The 19,820-nt window shown below is 41.2% G+C and overlaps 1 protein-coding gene across 3 annotated transcripts; it reads left to right on the top strand.

Annotated features, from left to right (window-relative positions):
- Positions 1-1,968: 1,968 nt before the first annotated feature.
- mmaa (metabolism of cobalamin associated A) lies at positions 1,969-13,746 on the top strand. Of its 3 annotated transcripts, none has more exons than XM_042399762.1 (7): positions 1,969-2,070; positions 2,456-2,885; positions 4,313-4,435; positions 4,686-4,856; positions 6,141-6,226; positions 8,981-9,130; positions 12,637-13,746. In XM_042399762.1, exons 2-7 carry the CDS (start codon positions 2,456-2,458, stop codon positions 12,928-12,930), a joined length of 1,254 nt encoding a protein of 417 aa, XP_042255696.1. In that variant the 5' UTR covers positions 1,969-2,070; the 3' UTR covers positions 12,931-13,746. The 3 variants fall into 3 exon arrangements, with proteins under 3 accessions (XP_042255696.1, XP_042255695.1, XP_042255703.1); XM_042399761.1 differs by having other exon boundaries at positions 1,974-2,063; XM_042399769.1 differs by lacking the exon at positions 1,969-2,070 and adding an exon at positions 2,095-2,181.
- Positions 13,747-19,820: the final 6,074 nt, after the last annotated feature.

Genomic DNA, 19,820 nt, shown 5'->3' with positions numbered 1-19,820 from the left:
TGATATACTTAAGATAAACACTGCCAGTACAAGCAGTATAGAACCAAAGGATCTCTTTCCTTAAAGGGCGGGTTCACAATTTTTCAATTCTGTCTTAAAACAATAGTCTGGTGCCCAAATGAACACTGGTATAAGGTTTTTCCTGCTGTATATCCTTCTTCCTGTTCACACTGGCCATTAACAGCTCTCCTCTTAATGTGTTTCCAATGTAAGTGATGGGGGACAAAATCCACAGTCCTACTTCTGTGCAAAAATGTATTTAAAAGTTCGTTTGAAACAAATATGAAGCTTCAGCTGTCCAAATTAGTCAAATCAAGTGGATATCTTTCAAAGTTACAGTCGTTAGTATCAAATTCCCTCTTTCTGTTACCATCCTTCCTCTGCAGCTCAACAGGGAAAGAAAGGGAAGGAATTTTATACTAAAAAGACTAACTTTTGAGGACATCTGCTTGATTAAACCAACTCAGAGTGCTGAAGCCTCATATAGACTTCAGAAAAACTTTTAAATAAATATTTGCAAAAAACATGGACTGTGGATTCTGTCCCACATCACTTACAGTGTAAGCACAGGATGGGATCTTTTAATGACCAGTATTAGCAGGAGGAATGATTACAGCGAGAAAAACCTCTTGTCATGTACATATGGGCATCTCACTATTGTTTTAAGACACATAAAGATGTCTGTGTGTATACAGTTTTTGTGTATTCTTGTTGGCTGTACGTATTCTTATTTTATTTGGGGTTTTTTTGTTGTTGTTGTTGGCTTCTTTCTGTCTCACAAGACAATGGAATATGCGCCAAGGATTAGTCTGTGGTTGAGTTGCAGCACCTGCTGTGGCTGAACAGCCCAATTCTCCAGTGGCGGTCTCTGTTGCAGTTTCTCCAGGTGTAGTCTGTGTCTGACTCTGCGGGTGCTGATTCTTCAGATTTGTTTTTACTGTAATATTTAAACTCTAACTTCTAGTGTTTTACTAAATATATGCTAATGTAGGCCTACGAATTTCTTATTGTTTTATTGTCTATAATATCCAAGAGCCTAACAACAAAGTTCTTAACAATTACACCGTTTGAGTGTAATTGTTTAAGTAGCTTTGACTATGAAAGGCCTCTCTAAAAAAAAAAAAGCTTCATGTGTTTAAAGAATATAACCAATGAAACAATGAGGATAAACAAGTGTTGACAATTAGAAATTCAAAAAGCATGATAAAGTCAAACTGTACACCAAACATTCATTAACGTTACAAGAACCAATTCTGGATTACCTACTGGGCAAAGCATACCAGACACCCCCGAAGGCCCCAGAAGGCAGGTTTACTGTGTGGCAGTTGTGTTGTGGTAATTTGATTAACTGCAATGTTGTTTGGAAATACAGAAATATGCACCACTAAAGCACAATGTCAACTGACACAATAATGACCTTGACAACTGGGTCCTACTTTATTACCCCATCTTGAAGCCCTTTGTTGATATATAGCTTTAAGACCTGAATTATTTAAAATTGTTTTGCATGGTGCATATTCCTAAATTAATTTGTGTTAAACTTCCACACAGCCAACCCAAGGCTATGTAATATTACTATATAGGAATGTGAGAGTTAACAGGGGCCCAACTGCTCATTTTTGGACAAAAAGTCAGTGGAAATGTTCAGTGAGGGAAAGCACACATTGGCTACCCGCAAATAGGCTACAATTTAGCAATTTGAGAAACACAACAAAATATCATCAAGCATTCAAAGGAGCCAGCTTGTTTTTTTTTCAGATGTGATGCAAAAATTGACCTCTGCTGCCATCTGCTGGCTGAAGTTGTCCACTGTCATCAATTTGTTTTTATTTGCGGCGTTAATTTTATCCACATCTTGTAATATTGAGTTTATTTTACATGTTTGATATATGCCGTTACGTTTTGTTCATATCTTTATTTTTAGAGTTTAGAAGATATTTTTTTATTGTGTAAATGTATGACGGAAGTATTTGTGGGGGGCGGTGCCATACGTCAGCGGAAACAGGAAGAGAATGAATGAAACAACCGTGGACCATGTAACCTGTAACACCTCCGTTCAGCTGGTACGAGGTCAGCGTGAATTGTCGTTTCAAACTTCATTAACATTTTTGTCTAAATTGTTTATTAGGTTTATCTTTGACAACTGTATACACTGACAGTACGGGCTAACATTGCATTGACGTAAGTTAACGGCGGCGGTAACGTTCAGTGGAACGTAGTAACCGTTAAAACGGTCAACGGCAAGTTTTGTAACTTTGCTGTTAGTGTTTAGTTTTGTCGCCGCTAACAATGAATGTTTTAGCTTGAAAGACGGTCAAATCCAAGGCCCAGAAGAGGCTGTAATAGGCTGTCTTCCTTTTTGTTCGTTACCTAAATCCTAAAACATTGTAGCTAGCGTTAATGAGTTTAAACAATCACAATTGCCTCACTGTTTTTCTCCTGTTTATCCTCCTAGATGCCCCTTATGTACCACAAGATGGGGCGGTTTAGCTTCTCTCTCCTCCGCCACATCACCTCCCTTCCCTCTTCACTCACTGTCCCTTCAGCCACCAGGACATGCTGCCTCCATCAACGGGTCTTCACTGGTTCCCACCCCTGTCACCAGAATGCAGTCCCGGGTCACAGCTGCCAGCACAGGAGAGGTGTGAGCACAGCCCTCAGCCAGCACATACAGGACTTGAGTGGGCCTGAGCAGAGGCTGCTGAATAAACTGTATGAGGGGCTGATAGGAGGACAGCGGGCATCTCTGGCCGAGTCCATCACCCTGGTGGAAACCCAGCATCCCAGGAAGAAAGAACTGGCCCAGGTGCTGCTGCAGAGGGTGCTGGCCTACAGGAGGGAGCAGGAGAGTCGTAACGGGGGGAAGCCGGTGGCCTTTAGAGTAGGTGTGTGGTCTGGGTTTCTGTATTCATCTGGGGATGAGAGAGAAGACAAGGCCAAGGGAACGATATTTCATTATGTGTGAACTGGGGATGTTTTTCTTCCCTTAAATATCCCTCCCAGACATATATTAAGACATGTAGAAATACTCTGCTTGGAGCAATAATATTGTCTGATATTGAAATCCTTAAAAAGGCATTCACTCCTTCTCCCTCATTAAAAATTCCAGAATCTACGAATGTGCAAATATATTTCATTTCAAAAGTTGAACTGCTGGACACAAGATGTCTCCTACTTCACTGAAAAGTCAGTTCTCAGTGTGTGTGCACTGGAGGCTTCAAGTTTCCACATCACACTTGTATAAGTTGAATACTGGACCGGAATTGGCTTTAAAGGACCAGTGTGTAAGATTTAGCGGCAACTAGCGGTGAGGTTGCAGATTGCAACCAACAGAATCCCTCCTTCACTCCCCCTCCTTTTCCAAGCGTGCAGCAGAATCATTGACTATATATCAATATAGATGTCATGACAGCTCCCCAAAAGTGAAACCAAAATATCTTGATTGCCTCCTGGTGGCTGGCTGCAGTATAGGTCCTGCCCCCTCCACGTTAGCAGACATGGGCCAATCTAAAAAGTCAGAGTACACGTCAAGTAAATGTTTCCCAAAGAAGTTTTCTTTTCATTTTATGTCATTGTTATCAAACTGATGCTTGTTAAAGTGCTTGTTTTTCTGATATGTTTGTTTTTAATTTGTTATTTAATGATATAAAAAGGGAGAGTGACATCGTGATTGACAGCTGTGACATCTGCACTCAAACCTCTGTCAGATGGGGGGACAGCTGATGGGTTGTGTCCCACAGGCCGTAATCCTGCTGCTTGACTCTACTGCTAGACTCTGGCTCCAAATAATGTTACACAAGCAAGATGGCATCTCCTGGAAGGGAGATATTTTGGCTTCACTTTTGCATAGTGGTAGAAAGTGGAGACGCGTCATCCATACTTGTATACAGTCAATGAGGAGAACCTACAGTGGCCACGAAAAATGCGAAAGTCTCTCTCTAGAGCCAGTGTTTGGGTTGTCCATTCTGGGCTACTGTTTAAACGTGAAATATGTGTTTATCAGACTGCATTGGTTATGATGATGTTGGTACACATGGTATTTGATTTATTTACCGCACAGGGCCGTCAGTTCAAGTCGGCATAAGCAGCATGTTTGTGTTCTGATTTTAAATGGAGTAGAAATCCCCAAATATGGGCAACAGAAATTTGTTGAACTATAACATTACAAACCATACTGTATGATTGTGATTTTGCTGAAAGTAAATATATGATAATGTTGAATTATTGCCCAGCCCTATGTAAAAAAAACAAACAAACAAAACAGTTTTTTGTGCCATTTGTTGCTGATTTGATCTCTTTGCTTATTTCTCAGGTCTGTCCGGTCCTCCAGGAGCAGGGAAGTCGTCCTTCATCGAGGTTGTGGGGAAGATGTTAACAGGACGTGGACATAAAGTATCGGTGCTGGCTGTTGACCCGTCCTCCTGCACTACAGGAGGTAGCATCTGCGACACAGATCGTCAACATACGATACTGATGAACATTTGTTATTGGGATAATGGTGCTTTACAAAGCACAATGGGAAATTGTAATTTGTTTTGTAAAAAAATATTTTATAGTTCTAGTGATTACTTAGCTGTCTATGTTCTGCTTAGGCTGAAATCATTGTACAATCAACAACAGCACTATAACTGCTAACAAATGTCATTTAATTTATGCTGCAAACTGGAACATCGCTCTTGTTGCAGGCTCTCTGTTGGGTGACAAGACTCGTATGACTGAACTCTCCAGGGACATGAATGCTTTCATCAGGCCATCGCCAGCCTCTGGAACACTTGGTGGAGTCACCAGAACAACCAACGAGGCCATTGTTCTCTGTGAAGGGGCAGGATATGACATTGTCCTTGTAGAGACTGTTGGTAAGACATGCTGGACTGATTTACATGTGTATCTCAAAATTAACTTTCACTACTGCTATATTTACTCAGCAGGCTCAAATTTTATTTTTAACCTCTTCCACTCCCCGAGGATGTTGATATTACAGTCTTTCAGAGGCTGTTGCGGGCTTAGTTTTAAAGTGATACTGGTATCATATGAAACTAGGCGACCTAAGGCATCCATTGGTACCAACTATGTCATGCTAGTGGGAAGGGGGCTTAATAACGCTCCAAAGTTAGGCTAAATTTTGGCAAGGGAAAAACTGGCATGGCCATTTTCAAAGGGTTCCCTTGACCTCTCACCTCAAGACATCAAATGAAAATATGTTCTATGGGTACCCACGAGTCTCTCAATTACAGACATGCCCACTTTATGCTAATCCCATGAGGTTTTTGGCAAATGCAATGCAGTTTTTTGCCTGCAGTATAAATGTGTTATTTTTGCCTATTCTAAAAATGATGTATTTGAATATTTCTGCATACTGGAGTCCCTAAACAGACTTGGAATTGCATAAATTTGGTATGACTGGAAAGCTAAGACTCTTGTGGATTCAATGAGCCCAATCGTATTAATGTGTGATGATGTTAGTCCCCATAGGAGCCATTTCATTGTAGTGTGACCATTTTTTGAAACTTGACCTCACTGTATAAAATGAGCTATTGTGACCTTTAGGATAATCACAGCCTCATGAAACTTTACAACCACAAACTAGAGACCTAAGTATAAATGTAAAAAAAATGTTTTTCTACAACCCTCCAACTTTTTTTGCATTCATCAAAATAAGCCAAAACTAGTTTTAGCACTTCCTTAAGAATAAAGAAAAAGTAAAACACTTACAAAATTTTGTTTTAAATTAGGAAGTATCTGATCAAATAATTAAGACATTAAGAGTAAGAATCTCAGCAAGTATGCATAGTAACTAATTCATTCATCTAATTCTAATTCACCAAAAACTTTGACCCAGAGGCTAAATTCGCCTTCACTGTGTTTGTGGAAGCTCATGATTATTCAAAAGCATTTATAAACATTTTTTACTTTTCTCCTGTCATACTGATAAATCAGATTTGCCCTACACAGGCGAACCTGCACTGTAACTCTCTAAGATACATTAAAAGACGAAACAGTTAATTGTGGATTTATCACAGTTGTTTTTCTTAAGGTTTTTTGGTGGCCATTGATTTAGTATAATTTGTTGGAAAAGTCATCATCACATCTTGTCATATTGCTGGTCAGAAGTGACGGTTAAATCTGTCTTTCTTTTCCAGGTGTGGGCCAGTCAGAGTTTGCAGTGGCTGACATGGTTGACATGTTTGTGTTGCTGATTCCACCAGCAGGGGGCGATGAACTGCAGGTCAGTGAAAAACATCAGCAGCAACAAGCCCATCAGCTCCAGGGGTCTCATTTATAAAACAGTGCATAGGATCCATACTAAAAGTGTACATGTGCAGAAAAGGTGAAAATAGCGTGCACCAAAAAAAATTAGATTCATAAAACTACCCGTACGCACGAATGCACATATTTTTCCCTTTATAAATCACAATCCACCTGGAAATGTGCGCACGTGGATCAGCCTCATCTCCAGCCCTCTACACGCCCACATGCAACCATGAATGGTCGACACAAAAGTATTCATGAATATTGATGTACATGTGTTTCTTTCACTGGACCAATAAGTCTCTCTGTCTTGAGAGGCCTGACCAATCAGTGTCGAGAGTCAATGTATCGACCCTCTCGCTTGTCACTTGTGCTCTGGCAGCTGCAGAGGAACAGCCATGAACTTCTACTGTTTTATTTCCCCCTTTTTGGACTTCTTGAAGTTATATGTTTAAACCAAAACAACCATATACAACTTCAATAAACATGTGGATTGTAAAGTCAGACAGTTCTGGTTAAGTTCTTACCACACCCTGCAGCGGGCCAGTTCCTAGTTTACCAGTTTTAAGTAGTTTTAACACCACACATTCAATATCTACAATACAATAAACACTGGATTCATTTATATTTACTCCAAAATCCAGCATACAGGTGATTCTCTAATTTACACAATCCATATATGAGTGCAGGTGGTGAAGATGTGCCAATGAGGTGACTGGAGGAGGCAGAGTGTGTGTGGCAGCGGCTGTGGTGTCTCCAGTGCGTTCTGTGCGTCTGACAGCACATTCATGTGTTCACTGCGGTGATTTTACACACAAAAACTAAATGACAACTAAAATTATATGATACTTAGGTGATATATGCACAGTATTAGAAGATATTATTAGAAATTTAATAGCGCTCTGTTCTGCAATTATTTTTAAGTTACGTTTGTTTAAGTTAAGTTATTTGATGTCATCTTGGATTTCTACAACTATATATATTCACATTTTCGGGGAATGACAAGCCAGACTTTCCAGAATCCTGCCACCTGCCACATCCTGACATCATTCATTTCAGCAGCAGCTGCTCCACAGCTGACCCTCTCCCCCGTTCTTTGGGGGTGAAAGGGATGTGATGGTGAGACAGTGCTGATGAAATGTTGAGCGGACTTTGATTTAAGATTTGAGTTGGCTTATATCTTTTCAAATTGAAAGGTGCTTATGGAGTAGTTATGGCTCACTACAAGTGCAAGTACAGATAACACTGCTGGTTTGAATGTTTATGATAACGTGGATCTATAGTTAACGTTTGCTACGAAGTGAAATTAAATGTGTGTGAGGATCATTATACAGCTTGACTTCAATTCACCACCTCACCATCTGTGTCCAATTTCTCCTGTCTCTAAAATGTTTTTACGCATGGGTCAGAGTATATGTTCAGGTGCGCACCCATCAAGTTTTTTATAGATTACAACTTTTGTGTGGGGAGTGACGTATACCTCTTTCAAGCCCTGTTATGTGCGTACGCAACTGTTAAAAATGAGGCCGCAGATCTTGTTGCATCTATTTGGAACTGGAAGGAGGAGATTATTAAATGTGCTTTGTTTAATAATGCTCAAGTCTTATCTGGCAGGTTAGGTTGTTTGTTCTAACAGTGGTTAGAACAAAACTACATTTAATGCAGTTTACTGTAAATTATTCCTTGTTACTTTGCTCCTGTTGTCCTTAGTATATCCTGTAATTAGGTCTGGGCATATAGGAGCAGTACATTATGCAAACTTCAGATTTGTTTATTTCTGCACAATCTAGTTGTTAGTTTGAGATTACGAAGTTAAAACTAATTTTGAGTTCACCTTCTACTTTCTTACATTACAGATTCACTCAGAGTAAACTGATGTCCTAATCTTCATTTTTTAACTACATAAATTTATATTCACAAAGAAGGAACTGATATCTAGAAATACAAGTATATACAAGTATTCATGCATGTAAACATACGTATGTTGGCAAAATGTGTTAATTAATTAATTAGTTAAATGAATCCCCTAATTAGCCTAACTCATTATGATTAATATTATGGTGATTTATAGTGGTGCATTAGACAGTACAAGTGGTATTTGTTTTAATTATTTTGATTAAATCTTAAATGAAACATATTGCTATAGAAACATTAAAATGAATCATACTAATACACAAACAATAAACCTTTTTTTTTATTCAGATTGCAAGTACAGTATCCTCAACAACACAGACAATTACAGTAGTTTAAATTATATCCTGCAGGTCACAACACCATGTGACATATAGATGTTCAATTGCACTGAGATTCGACATACTGCGTGACTCAAGTGTGCAAAAAACCCCATCTTAATAGAAAGCAGCACAAGCATTGACAGCTGTAGTTATAGTTGAAGTAGCTACTTTACTGGATACAAAAACCTGAACTGAAACTGCATTTCAACAGGTGAAAGGCACTTTTTAGGATTACTTTTTTATATGAGCTCAATTACTTTCTTTGTTTGCATCAGACAGAAGCTGACGTCAGTGAGGGATGGGTACAAAGTAACAATAACAGATTGTATTGCTTCCTGCTTTATAGTAAACTGGCAGCAGCAGCCAACCATCACTCCATCCATCCATCTCTCTGCAGGCAGATCCCTCAGCAGATTAGACGTCTAGACATCAGATTTATTTACAGTGTTTTGAGAAGTTAATTAGCCCCCCACCCTAATGCCAAAATCTTTCTCCAGGGTATCAAGAGGGGCATCATCGAGAGGGCCGATTTGGTGGTGGTGACGAAATCGGATGGAGACCTGGTGGTACCGGCCAGAAGGATCCAGACTGAATACACCAGCGCACTCAAGCTGCTCAGGAGAAGCTCCAAGTCCTGGAACCCAAAGGTGTGTGTGTATGTGTGTAAGATAATGACTGTGTGTGTGTGTGTGTGTGTGTGTGTGTGTGTATAGATAGCGTGATGAGAGAGAAAGCCAGAAATAGAATGATTAGGACTTCAAAAAATAAAAAAGATAATTGACAAATGTTCAACATTTGACCCATTGGGCAGCCACAGAGCAAGTATTACTACTCCGTGGACCCAACAAGACATCCCACAGAGAGGTCAGCTAACCCAGGAGTAGGGAGGGGGAGGAGGATGATAATGATGATGATGGTGATGATGTCATAGCATTATGGTTCCAGTACTGCAGTGTCTCACCCCTCCCCGCACATCCCAGCTCACCCGCCTGCCTGCCTGCCTGCCTGCCTGCCTGCCTAGCCTTGTCCCTTTGTTTTCCCAGCCCAATGCAGCATCTGCCCACTGGGCAAGCTGCCAGGCAACACCCCCATCCCCACCTTCCCATCCCCACCTCCCCCCACCGCTGCTCTGAATACTCGGCTGCTGCGTCATGCATTTTGCTTATTAGAAGCCCCAACACTCACATTAAAGCTGATAGGCTGCTCTCATAGTCTCCCTCTCTGTATTACCTTTGCTATCCTGCCCTTTTTTGCGTCTGTTTGGCCTAAAGTACCGTAATCTGTGATTTATGCTCGCATTGTCTCTCGTCTTCAACAGTCTGCCTTTTGTCTTCCTCGCTCTGCATGAAAACATAAATGACACTTTTACTAACAATCTGCAGATCATTTTCTCAATTAACAGATTAATCATTCGGCTGATAAAATGTCAGAAATGTCTATCAAAATATCTATCAAGAATTCCTCTTCAAATACCTCGTTTTATTCGACCAAAAGTGCAAAATCCAAAGAGATGGATTTTACAATGACTTAAAACATAGAAAAGTCTCACATCATCACATTTGAAGCACAGATTGTTTGGGGTTTTTTCTTAAAAAAAAACATCTCCTCCTCTTCTGTGGCTTGAAATGTAACTCAAGTGTAAGTCACTTTTGATAAAAACCACTGCCAATGAATAAATATACATGTTTAAAAAAACCCTAAAAGGGATTAATTTGTTACCAAAATAGTTTGCTGATTTTTTTTTGTCAGTCGACTAATTGTTTCAGCTTTACCAACAATATGGATCCTCAGTTATCAATGTCATTTACCCGTCACCAATCATCAAAGTTAACCTTGAGTATGAGTAGTTCTTTATTCATGTCTTGGTCTTAAAGTGGCACTTTACAATTTTACATGTCAAAGTGTATTTAGGGTAATACTACTCAGCTTGTGAAAACAGTTGAGTAGTGTCCGTGACACTGAAGGTACTGAGAAAATTACTCAATAGATATCACTTTTACTCAGTTAAAATCTCACATCAAGACTTATTTATTCTCAAAGGGATTTTTAAGATGTTTCATCTCCCAGAAGGTTCAGGTAAGGCAATATGTATTTTGTTTTTTTTTTACTTACCCTTTAAAAGAAGATAATTAGCGAACATGCAGTTCAGTTAGTCTCTCAAAGTTTGATTTCCTGTTTTTGCATCAGATTTGAATCCAGTCCTTGTAAAGTGATTATCTTCATGATGTAATTAGATGATTCATAATTGGCTGTTGATCACAGGCCTCCAATATTTACCCGGCTGTCATATTCAACTTTGCCAATTGCCAGTTGATGCAAATTATCTCCCAATGATACGTGTAATTTCATTACACTGCCTGGAGATTGTGAAGGATCTGTGAGATTTATTTTACATCAACACTGTAGTCCTATCTCTAGCACTTCCTCTAAACTCCCCTTGCTCCTCTTTATTCACAGCGTGTAATGAAGTGATAAATAACAGAAGGTTAACTGTTATATAAGCAATTTCATGAGTCCTAAATGCACATCTGACTGCCCTAACTTTTTTTTTATTCCTTTTAATCTGAGGCACTTTCACTTTTGTGTCTGCTTTGAGTTTGAACATTACCCTGAATTTCATCATGTGCTCTTGAATCTGCAGCAAGCTCAGAAAAGAGACATGAAGTCACTTATTGAAGTACTAAACACATAAAGTGACATTTATCCCCAGGATGCTTGTGTGAACAAGGTGTTATACCCACACTGTTTGTGAAGTGACATGACAGCTTCTTTCAGGACTGAGGTGCACTGCAGATAATTCTTAAATATATTAAAGTCCCATAGAAAGGAAAAGGAAAAGCAACTCTAGAATTAAGTGCTACAGATTACATTAAAACAAATATTTTATTTATTTTTAAAAATGGTTTAATGCACGGAGACATGGTGTATGTCAAAGGTTTTTTTAGAGAAGAAACCCACACAGTTTGTCATGTGATGTTTGATGTATTTATTTCAATAGTTGTGTTCAACTTATGATCATTATCATTATTGATTCATTAAGGATCTATCAATTATGTTCTCAATTAATCATTGAATCATTTGGTCTGTAGAATGCCACCAAAAAATTTGCATCATGAGTCCGAGGTGACGTTGTCAAATGTCAAAAGATATTTAATTTACCATCATAGAAGATGAAGAAAATCAAAACTATTCACTTTGCCAGTTGTCCAGGAATGATAGGAACATACATTTTTGAGTGGAGGGGGCTTAAAAGGATAATTAAACCATTAATCATTATCAAAATAGCCGGCTTTAATTTACTAGCAATTAGTCATTTCAGGTCTAGTTTATTTTTTTATTTATTGAAGACGATGTGCATCAATTAACACTGACATTAAAAACATGAATGTGAGTGTGAACAAACCCTAGTTTGTACCCGTATTCACTACTCAACTAAAGCATTTTACATAGTGAAGTTGGAATGAAAATAAGAAAAAAATGTAATGCAGCACTTTGTTCTCTCTTGAACAAGTATAAAACACCAGATCACTCATGAGTAAGTCTTTATTTTAAGATTTTCGTGGCATTTTTGCCTTCATTGGACAACTGACAGTACAGACGGGAAAAAGGGGAGAAAGAGGGGGGGTTATGACATGGAACAGAGGTCCGCGGCTGGAATTGTACCAGGGAGGCTGTGGTTATGTGTCATGTGTCACCAGGACAATTTTAACCACATTTTAAATTTTTTTGTATTTCAAAAATGCTCTTTGCAGTTCACTTCATTATTTACAAGGGTTTGTTTTTGCTGCTCATGTAGAGGTTTGCTGCTCTCACAGAAAAGTCCAATTTTTCCTGGATGTGAATAGGACAATACTGTCACCTCTCCTCTGGCAGCTGCTGTTGTTTTCCTTAAGGGTAAAGGGTCCATGAGTTAAATGAAGTGGCTCAAAGGAGGATTCCCATTCCACACTGATCTTAAATATGAGACAGAAGTACATATACCATTTAAAACTTTTCATAATGATATAAGTATAGCAGACGGAACATCTTTCGGTGCCTTTGGTGACACCTTCGGGCTAAAAAGTTGCCCAGAGAGCAGCCTGGTTGGTGGAAAAAAAGACGTTTTGAATTCACACATGCATCCCGCACCCCTCCCCCCTAACTCCCTCCTCAGGTGGTGCGCGCCTCCTCTCACACCGGTGAGGGCATCCCAGAGCTCTGGGCCAAGATGGAGTCATACCGGGAAGCCATGTTGGCCAGTGGTGACCTACAGGGCCGGCGGAGGGCCCAGCAGAAGGTTTGGATGTGGAGTTTGATCCAGGAGAACGTCCTCTCCCATTTCCAGAATCACCCCAGTGTCAGAGAGGCTCTACCACACCTCGAGGAGAGGGTGACTAGAGGAGCCATCTCCCCTGGCCTGGCTTCTGATCTGCTTCTCAAAGCCTTCGTATCATCATCGTCATCATAGTTATCACTGGGACTGCTCTTTTGGAGGAGGATGGATGGACGCCTTGTTGCTGATCAGGGCCACTTGGTGCCAAATAAAGCAGGACAGAGTGAGAATCTGTGACCTTGATTCTGTGGTTTGTGCAAAAGGAAGCAGTCTTGCTCTTTTTACACTGAATCTGAAATTCAAATTACCTAAGATAGAAGTCACCCCTCCACAGAAGCTCCAGCCTGCTTTTATCCAAATCAGGACAGGGCAATTGTCACTTCTCTCCTACAGCTTCAGGACACATTCACATTTGGACTGTAGAGATCGAAATTAAACTTTTCAATTGTGAGGAAGTCGTCAAACATTGCTGTGAGATTTGAAATGTTTTGCTGTCAGCAGTTTGTTATTCTAAAGCAGACATTGGGACTGTCCTCTTGGACAAGAACACCGCAGACAATCATGAACAGTTTTAGAGTGATAAGCTCAAAACATCGGAAGGATTGTAAAGTCCACGTTGTTACACTTTGAAAATGGTTTGCACAATACCCATCACTTTTACTTCAAGGGTCATTAGAGGGTGAAGCTGTGACATGTTCATACCATAAATATTGACAAATTACTGTAGTTGGAGTATGATCTGTGGTGAGCAGTTTTCACTGGCACTTCTGCCCACCACTCACACTCATGGATTATTAATACACACTACTTTTAACTCAAAAGGAAAAGTGGTAATGGGAGGAACAGGTTAAGAGAAGTAGGGTTTATATGGTCTCTTATTCTTGTTTCTCTTGTTAAACTGCTATGGACATTGCTCTAATAACAAATAAAATTTTTCCTTGGAAAAGCAAATGGACTTTGAAAGTTTGTTTTATCTTCTCTTTTTGTTTCTGAGTGGAATAATTAAAATATAAAATATAAAAAGAATGATATGATTCAGAAATGTAAGTGGATAAGTGAATAACATTAAATCTGTCAGTACAGTTGGCTGGGATTTTCTCTCGCCTTGTGTTTGCCTATGATATGAAAAAGAGGGAGTGATTAATGTAACCTCTATGAATATTGGTCCAGAGATTTGTCAAAGATGTGATAAAAATTTTTTCTCATTCTGGAGCCAGAAATGTCGGTGCTACGTATCCTCAGACTGAGTCAGCCGCACGGTTGCTTCTAATCCAGGCAAAATATTAAAAAAATATTTTCAGGATTTATTTCATAATGCACTGCACTCCTGGACACCACCAGAGATCAAAAGGCAAAGCCACACACTCATAACTGCTGTGCAGCTACTTTATTAATTTAAACAGAGAGACTGCTGTCTTAAGGGTAAAGTAGAGTCCACTATCATTGACTGTGCTTGTATAATCTACAGGAGGGGGATTTCCCAAATCACAGAAATCACATATATTATGAGAATATCCTGCTTAAAATATCGGCAATCATGAATTAATCTGTCAAATCTTTTTTCAATTAATCAGTTTATCATTCAGTCTATAAAATGTCAGGAAATGTCTATAATATATATTGTACAATATAAAATAATCATATATAATATAATGCAATCCAACACAACAGGCATGAAATCCTACCTTTGTAAGGCCTTTGTCTGACACATTCTATTGTTAACAATAAATAATAAAAGTTTATAAAGCACTCTTTTTAAGAGTTGTAAAATGATTTACAAATTTAAAAAATGCACAAAAACATTGAAACAATACAAAGCAGATACAGAACAAGAGCAAAAAGACAATACTTGTTAAAACAAGCACTTTAAAGCAGTATATGAACATTAGAGTTATAATAGTGTGATTAAAAAGCCTTTTTATAAGAATACATTTTTTTAAAAGAGCAAACTTATCTAAGCTCTTATGGCAGACTGATCCAGAGCTTTGGAGCTCTGATGACAAACATCCAATCTCCTGGATCAGGAGTTCAGCAATCTAATCAGGTGCTAGTCCTTGGAGAGCCTTAAAAAAGAGAGTGAACAACCAGTAACTGAATCATTAAAATAAGGTTGAGTCAAACAAACCCAGATGGGTTTTTTTTAGCCGGGTGCCTTGTGAGAGTATAATGCATATACATTTAAAAAGTACAGTTTATCCTGTAGTATTCATGGTGTCCACCTCCTGTAGGTGTGTTGGTGTACTTACTTTAGCCACTAGAGGTCTCCCTAATTCCACTGAGCTCTGGTTTCATTATCCTAATGACTGGGCCCTCAGTGCCAACCACCCTCCTCTTCATAACGCCCCCGCCTCCTGCCCTCCATCCATTCTTCATTGAGGTTGCCTAGGGTGCCAGGTCACTCAGAGGTGAGGACATCAGCAGCTGCCACTCTCCTGGAGCACAGGCTGTACTGTAGTCCTCACCCTCGGTGACAAACCCTCCTTTGCTATTCTCAGTCCTTGCTGAAAAACAGAAAGGAGCAATGCTTCTCAGTACAGGACAGGAGGGTTGAGTGTGCGACTGTACGTCTTTCGGCCTCAACCCTCTTTGAAAATTTTATGGGGGGAAAAAAAATCCTGGTGAATTCTGTACTAATCCACGCTTGTCCTTGCTGGTTTGCTTTTGGAAATACCGATTCAATCTGAGCCCCCCAACCGCTGGACGGGTTCCCAGGTCGCTGCTCGTTTGCTCCCGCCTGCGTACGAGAGGAAGAATGCCCCTTGAATGCAGATGGATTCATTAGGTCTGAATAACACCCTTCTCCTCCATCATGCTGACACAAACACATACACACTGTAACTGCTCTGGCTTTTGCAAAAAGGAACAGTGAGTCCTGCAGCTCTGGACACTCCACACACACACACATGCACACACAGTTGTCTCCAGTGTAAACAACACCATGCGGTTTCACTAAGGAAGATTAACTCAAATGCTGCCGGATCGTGTTCAGCCATTTTAGCCTAAACACAGGGCCCATCCACATGTGTTTAGCATTTCGCTGGATCTCTTGAATGTAAGCAGAGGACAGAGACTGGCTCTTTGATGAGGTTTTTTCATGTTTAATGGAGGGGCTCACATTGACAGCCTTTCTTTGTGTCAGCAGTCTGAAGTCAAAATGCTTTCCTGGCTCAGGACAAAACAAAACGATGCCCTCATACTGTTGTAATTGCAGTCCAAAAACTCAGCTTTTCCCCTTCAAAACCTCAAAAGTCTGGAATGAGCACTGAACAATGGCCTGCTACAAATGTCAGTAAACAAGTCAAGCATATTGTAGCACGGACAGACGTTTGTTTTTTTTTCTTGTTGTTGGTAGTGTCAGTGTTATATTTTGGTTGTTTTCTGGTCAGATCAGAGCGTGAGGATAAGCCTGACACTGAGGGAAATGTCAGACTGGCCCTCCTACCAGGCTGATTTGGGAGCTTGTGTGTGTGTAGTGTGACAACCGGTCATGGGCTGCTGATCCACAAAGCCTCAACCCGTCACTGCTATGTTTGCTCTGCTCCTCACCCATAAGCACATACCAACACATTCACCCACCTTCCCCTCTTTTTTTTTTTTTTTTTTTTACACACACATGAACACCGTCCTGCTCACCTCCTACACATCTTGTACATACATACAAGCCATCCATCCCTTGTCACGCACACACTGCCTGCCTTGTTGCCCACCCGCTCCGACTCGGCTGGCTGCACTGCTGTCTCTCTGTAGTGACAGATGAGTGTGTGAGAAGCATTTCCTCCAGGCTCAGGGCTCACTCTCATGACGGCTGCAAAACGATACAAGGAGCCACACACTAATGGGGTTGGAGAGCTACAGCAAAGCCCTGAGTGTGTATGTGTGCTTGTAGATGTAACACCCCACTCATTATGCTGCTCTGATGGGTCACTGTGCAGCCTCTTTATAAGAAGACCCTTATGGCAACATGTCTTATTATATCAACTGCTGAGATAGATGTTAATACCAGGCTGCGCTGTGTATGCTGTGTGCTCTCTAGCCTGTAGAGTGATGAGATGTGGTTGGTATTCGAAGAGCGTCTCATTGCATGGGCTAATTCTACTTAACCTGGTGAAGCCTGCTAGATGGTACGGTCAGAATGCCCCAGGGAGACCGGTATGTACCTCTGCTTTATTACCCACCTGAGGAGGCTCGCTCTCCCACACATGCACACTCCACTGTTTGCTATGTGTAATTTACTGGGCAGCCTGTGGGCCAGGCCTTCATCTGCAGGAAGGCGCGAATAGAGCCTTGGCGCCAGTAATTGGACTTTAGAACTGATTGGGGAACTTGATTGACCCCCGGTAATGGATTTGAGTGAATAATTATTTGTAGTTATGGTTGGAAGATGATATCAGGGAGAGAGAGACCAATCCCACCAGTGTGACTCACCCCTGCCGCCAGAGCAGAACGCTGCCAGCACTCAATTAATGAAATCCAGCTGCTCAGACTCCCCACGTGTAGTGGCTGATCAAAAAAACACACAGGGGTCTGGTCAGAAAAAGGGTTATCTTCATCCAACCTTTCCCTTTCGCACAACTGGCAGCCTGTGGCCCATCACAATAGTGATTATAAAATCTTCTCCGCTCCAGGTACAAGACATTAAGGTTGATAATGTCTCCATTATTTTTTAACTGCCTGTGGCAGTGTTCAGCACAGCCCACGGCAGCCATGTTAATGAGACCTCTCAAGATGGCAGGCAGCGCCTCCTCAGGACACAAAATGCAATCACTCTTAATCCAGCACTTTAATTGCTGGCCAAGCCTGCCTAAGTGAATTCAGCTGTTCCATCTCTGCAGGCTCTGCAGTGGTTACACCTCAAGAACGCTCCAACATCATACTTGCAAAGATAAACTGGGCTTCAAAACAAACAAAGTGATGCGAGGTGGTCTGTTTTGTTAAAAATTAAGCTTATTTTTCTGGTTTGAGCATGTCAGACAGAGAGAACACAGACAGCACGAGTCAGATTTTCTCTTTTCTTCCCTCACTGCCTTTAGCATAATTTCTAGCTCTCTTCAGAGGCTCAAGGAGGTAATATGCAGGGAGAACAGCAGCCACCTTCCTTACCTTCCTTCTCTTTTATCTTCTCTCTTTGCTCCTTGATTGAGCCACTTGCTCCCACATCATTATCCTCACTGCTCTCCTCTCTACAGTAAATTTCTATTCCCTCTCTTCTTCTCCCTCTCACTCTCTTGCCTTCATCCTTCCACCAGTCCTCCTGTCATATGTCCCTGTCCCCTCCTCCTCCTCCTCCTCTCTCCCTCCGTGTGACCCCTCATTGCCCTCTTGCCAGTCTCTATTATTTCTGGCTGCCCAGTGGCCTGGTCAGGCTGGTGCTCCGGGGCTCCAGACAGCCCGTGTTATGACAGGTAACACTGGGCCGCACACTCTCTCTGGTAACATGTGGAGGTCAGCCTGTCATACCTGTCCACAGCTCCACTGTGTGTACACCCGCACATTTGCGCACACACTCAAATGCCATGATTCGCTGTGTATGGATAACTGCCAGACAGCCCTGGCCGTAACCTTAGATTCAGCAGAAGTAAGCGATGAGGCGCAGTGGAGTAGAAATATACCTTTCCCCATTCTGTTCCTTTGTGCTTGCAAAACAATGTCTTTTTTTTCCTAAAGGTCTTACATGATGTGTTGCTTTTACAGCCTTGGCAACCAGCAGGAATGCCGTAGTTGTTCCTGTTTACCACAGAGGAGGAGGATTTAACTGGATAGTGGCTGTTAACTACCGCTAGACTCCTCTCTCTCCTGGCATGGCCTGCTCCCTGTGTTAATGACCACTCACAGTTGCTGCCCTGAGAGGGCTGCAGGACAGAGTCAGCCAACATCAGACCCTTACAGCACCTCCTAGAAAATCCACTCAAACAGCAGAAAATATGTTCCGCATGTTGTTTGTCTTCTGCATCCATTGTCTTTGGCTTGTAAGAACAGAAGCCAAGTTACAATTTGTTTCATTCATAACAATTTTTAATGGGATGGGACCGCCTCTGTGGAGGGTCTAAGCCTGTTCCCCTAATGCATTTCCTGCTGGTGATGTCTCATTTCTATCCAGCTGCCCTCTATCAACTAGTGAATAGCCAAGTTTTGTAAGGTTCAGGGCCAGTAATGAGAACAGTCATCCTCTACCCCACCGAACAAGCTCTGTCCGCCCAGGACAAGATGGTAGCGCCACGGTAGTCGATCAGTGATTGTTGTTACCGTGGCATGTTCCTGGCTCCCCGTCTGATCCAGGGCAGCTCCCCACACTACCAGGCCTGCGAGGGCCAAGGGGCCGGCATGGGTTTGTCACGCCAGGTTGACATTTCGGGGAGCTTTGCCAGGACACCATAGCACATTTCGTCCTCCTGGACAAGTGGTGTGGGAGCAAACGTGTCAACTCGGGCAGATGGGCAGGCGTCAGTGCCAACCGCACTGGACCGTACCGGACCGCTGGCCTGGCAACTGTCGGCCAACCAGCCAGACATAGCACTTCCTGGCACATAGTAGAGGGGCAGGTGTCGCCCTCTAGCAGCAAGCTCTCTGTGTATGCATACAGTTTACTGTATGTACTTCTGTATGTGTGTTTTTGTATCTCTGTATGTGAAACAGACAAATAGTTATTGACACACAAAATAACTATGTAGAACAAAATGTAACTAATTTTGATGGTATGGAAGTCTCGGGCTGCCAATACTAAAATAGAATCAGGTGAAAAAAATGAAAATCTCAACAGTAAAAATATCTCTGCTATCGCCTGAATGTGCATAGCACAACCCTTACAGTTTCATCATAATCAAAAATAGAGCACTACAACAAAATCAATATAACAACCCCAGACTGTCTTTTCTTGCCCCGTTTACTGCGGGTACATATTGTTTACATTTCGGTCGACTTGGCCTTCATATAGAAGCAAAGCTTCCTTATATACACATAGATCCCGGGTAAAGAGGACCACAAAAATGGGTGTGACGTTTTATATATCTATACAACACTACACTTTC

This window comes from Thunnus maccoyii, chromosome 2 (assembly GCF_910596095.1).
Source record: "Thunnus maccoyii chromosome 2, fThuMac1.1, whole genome shotgun sequence".
NCBI classification, from domain to species: Eukaryota; Metazoa; Chordata; class Actinopteri; order Scombriformes; family Scombridae; genus Thunnus; species Thunnus maccoyii.
Note: the sequence above shows the minus strand (reverse complement) of the source record. Positions and strands in the feature narration are given on the sequence as shown.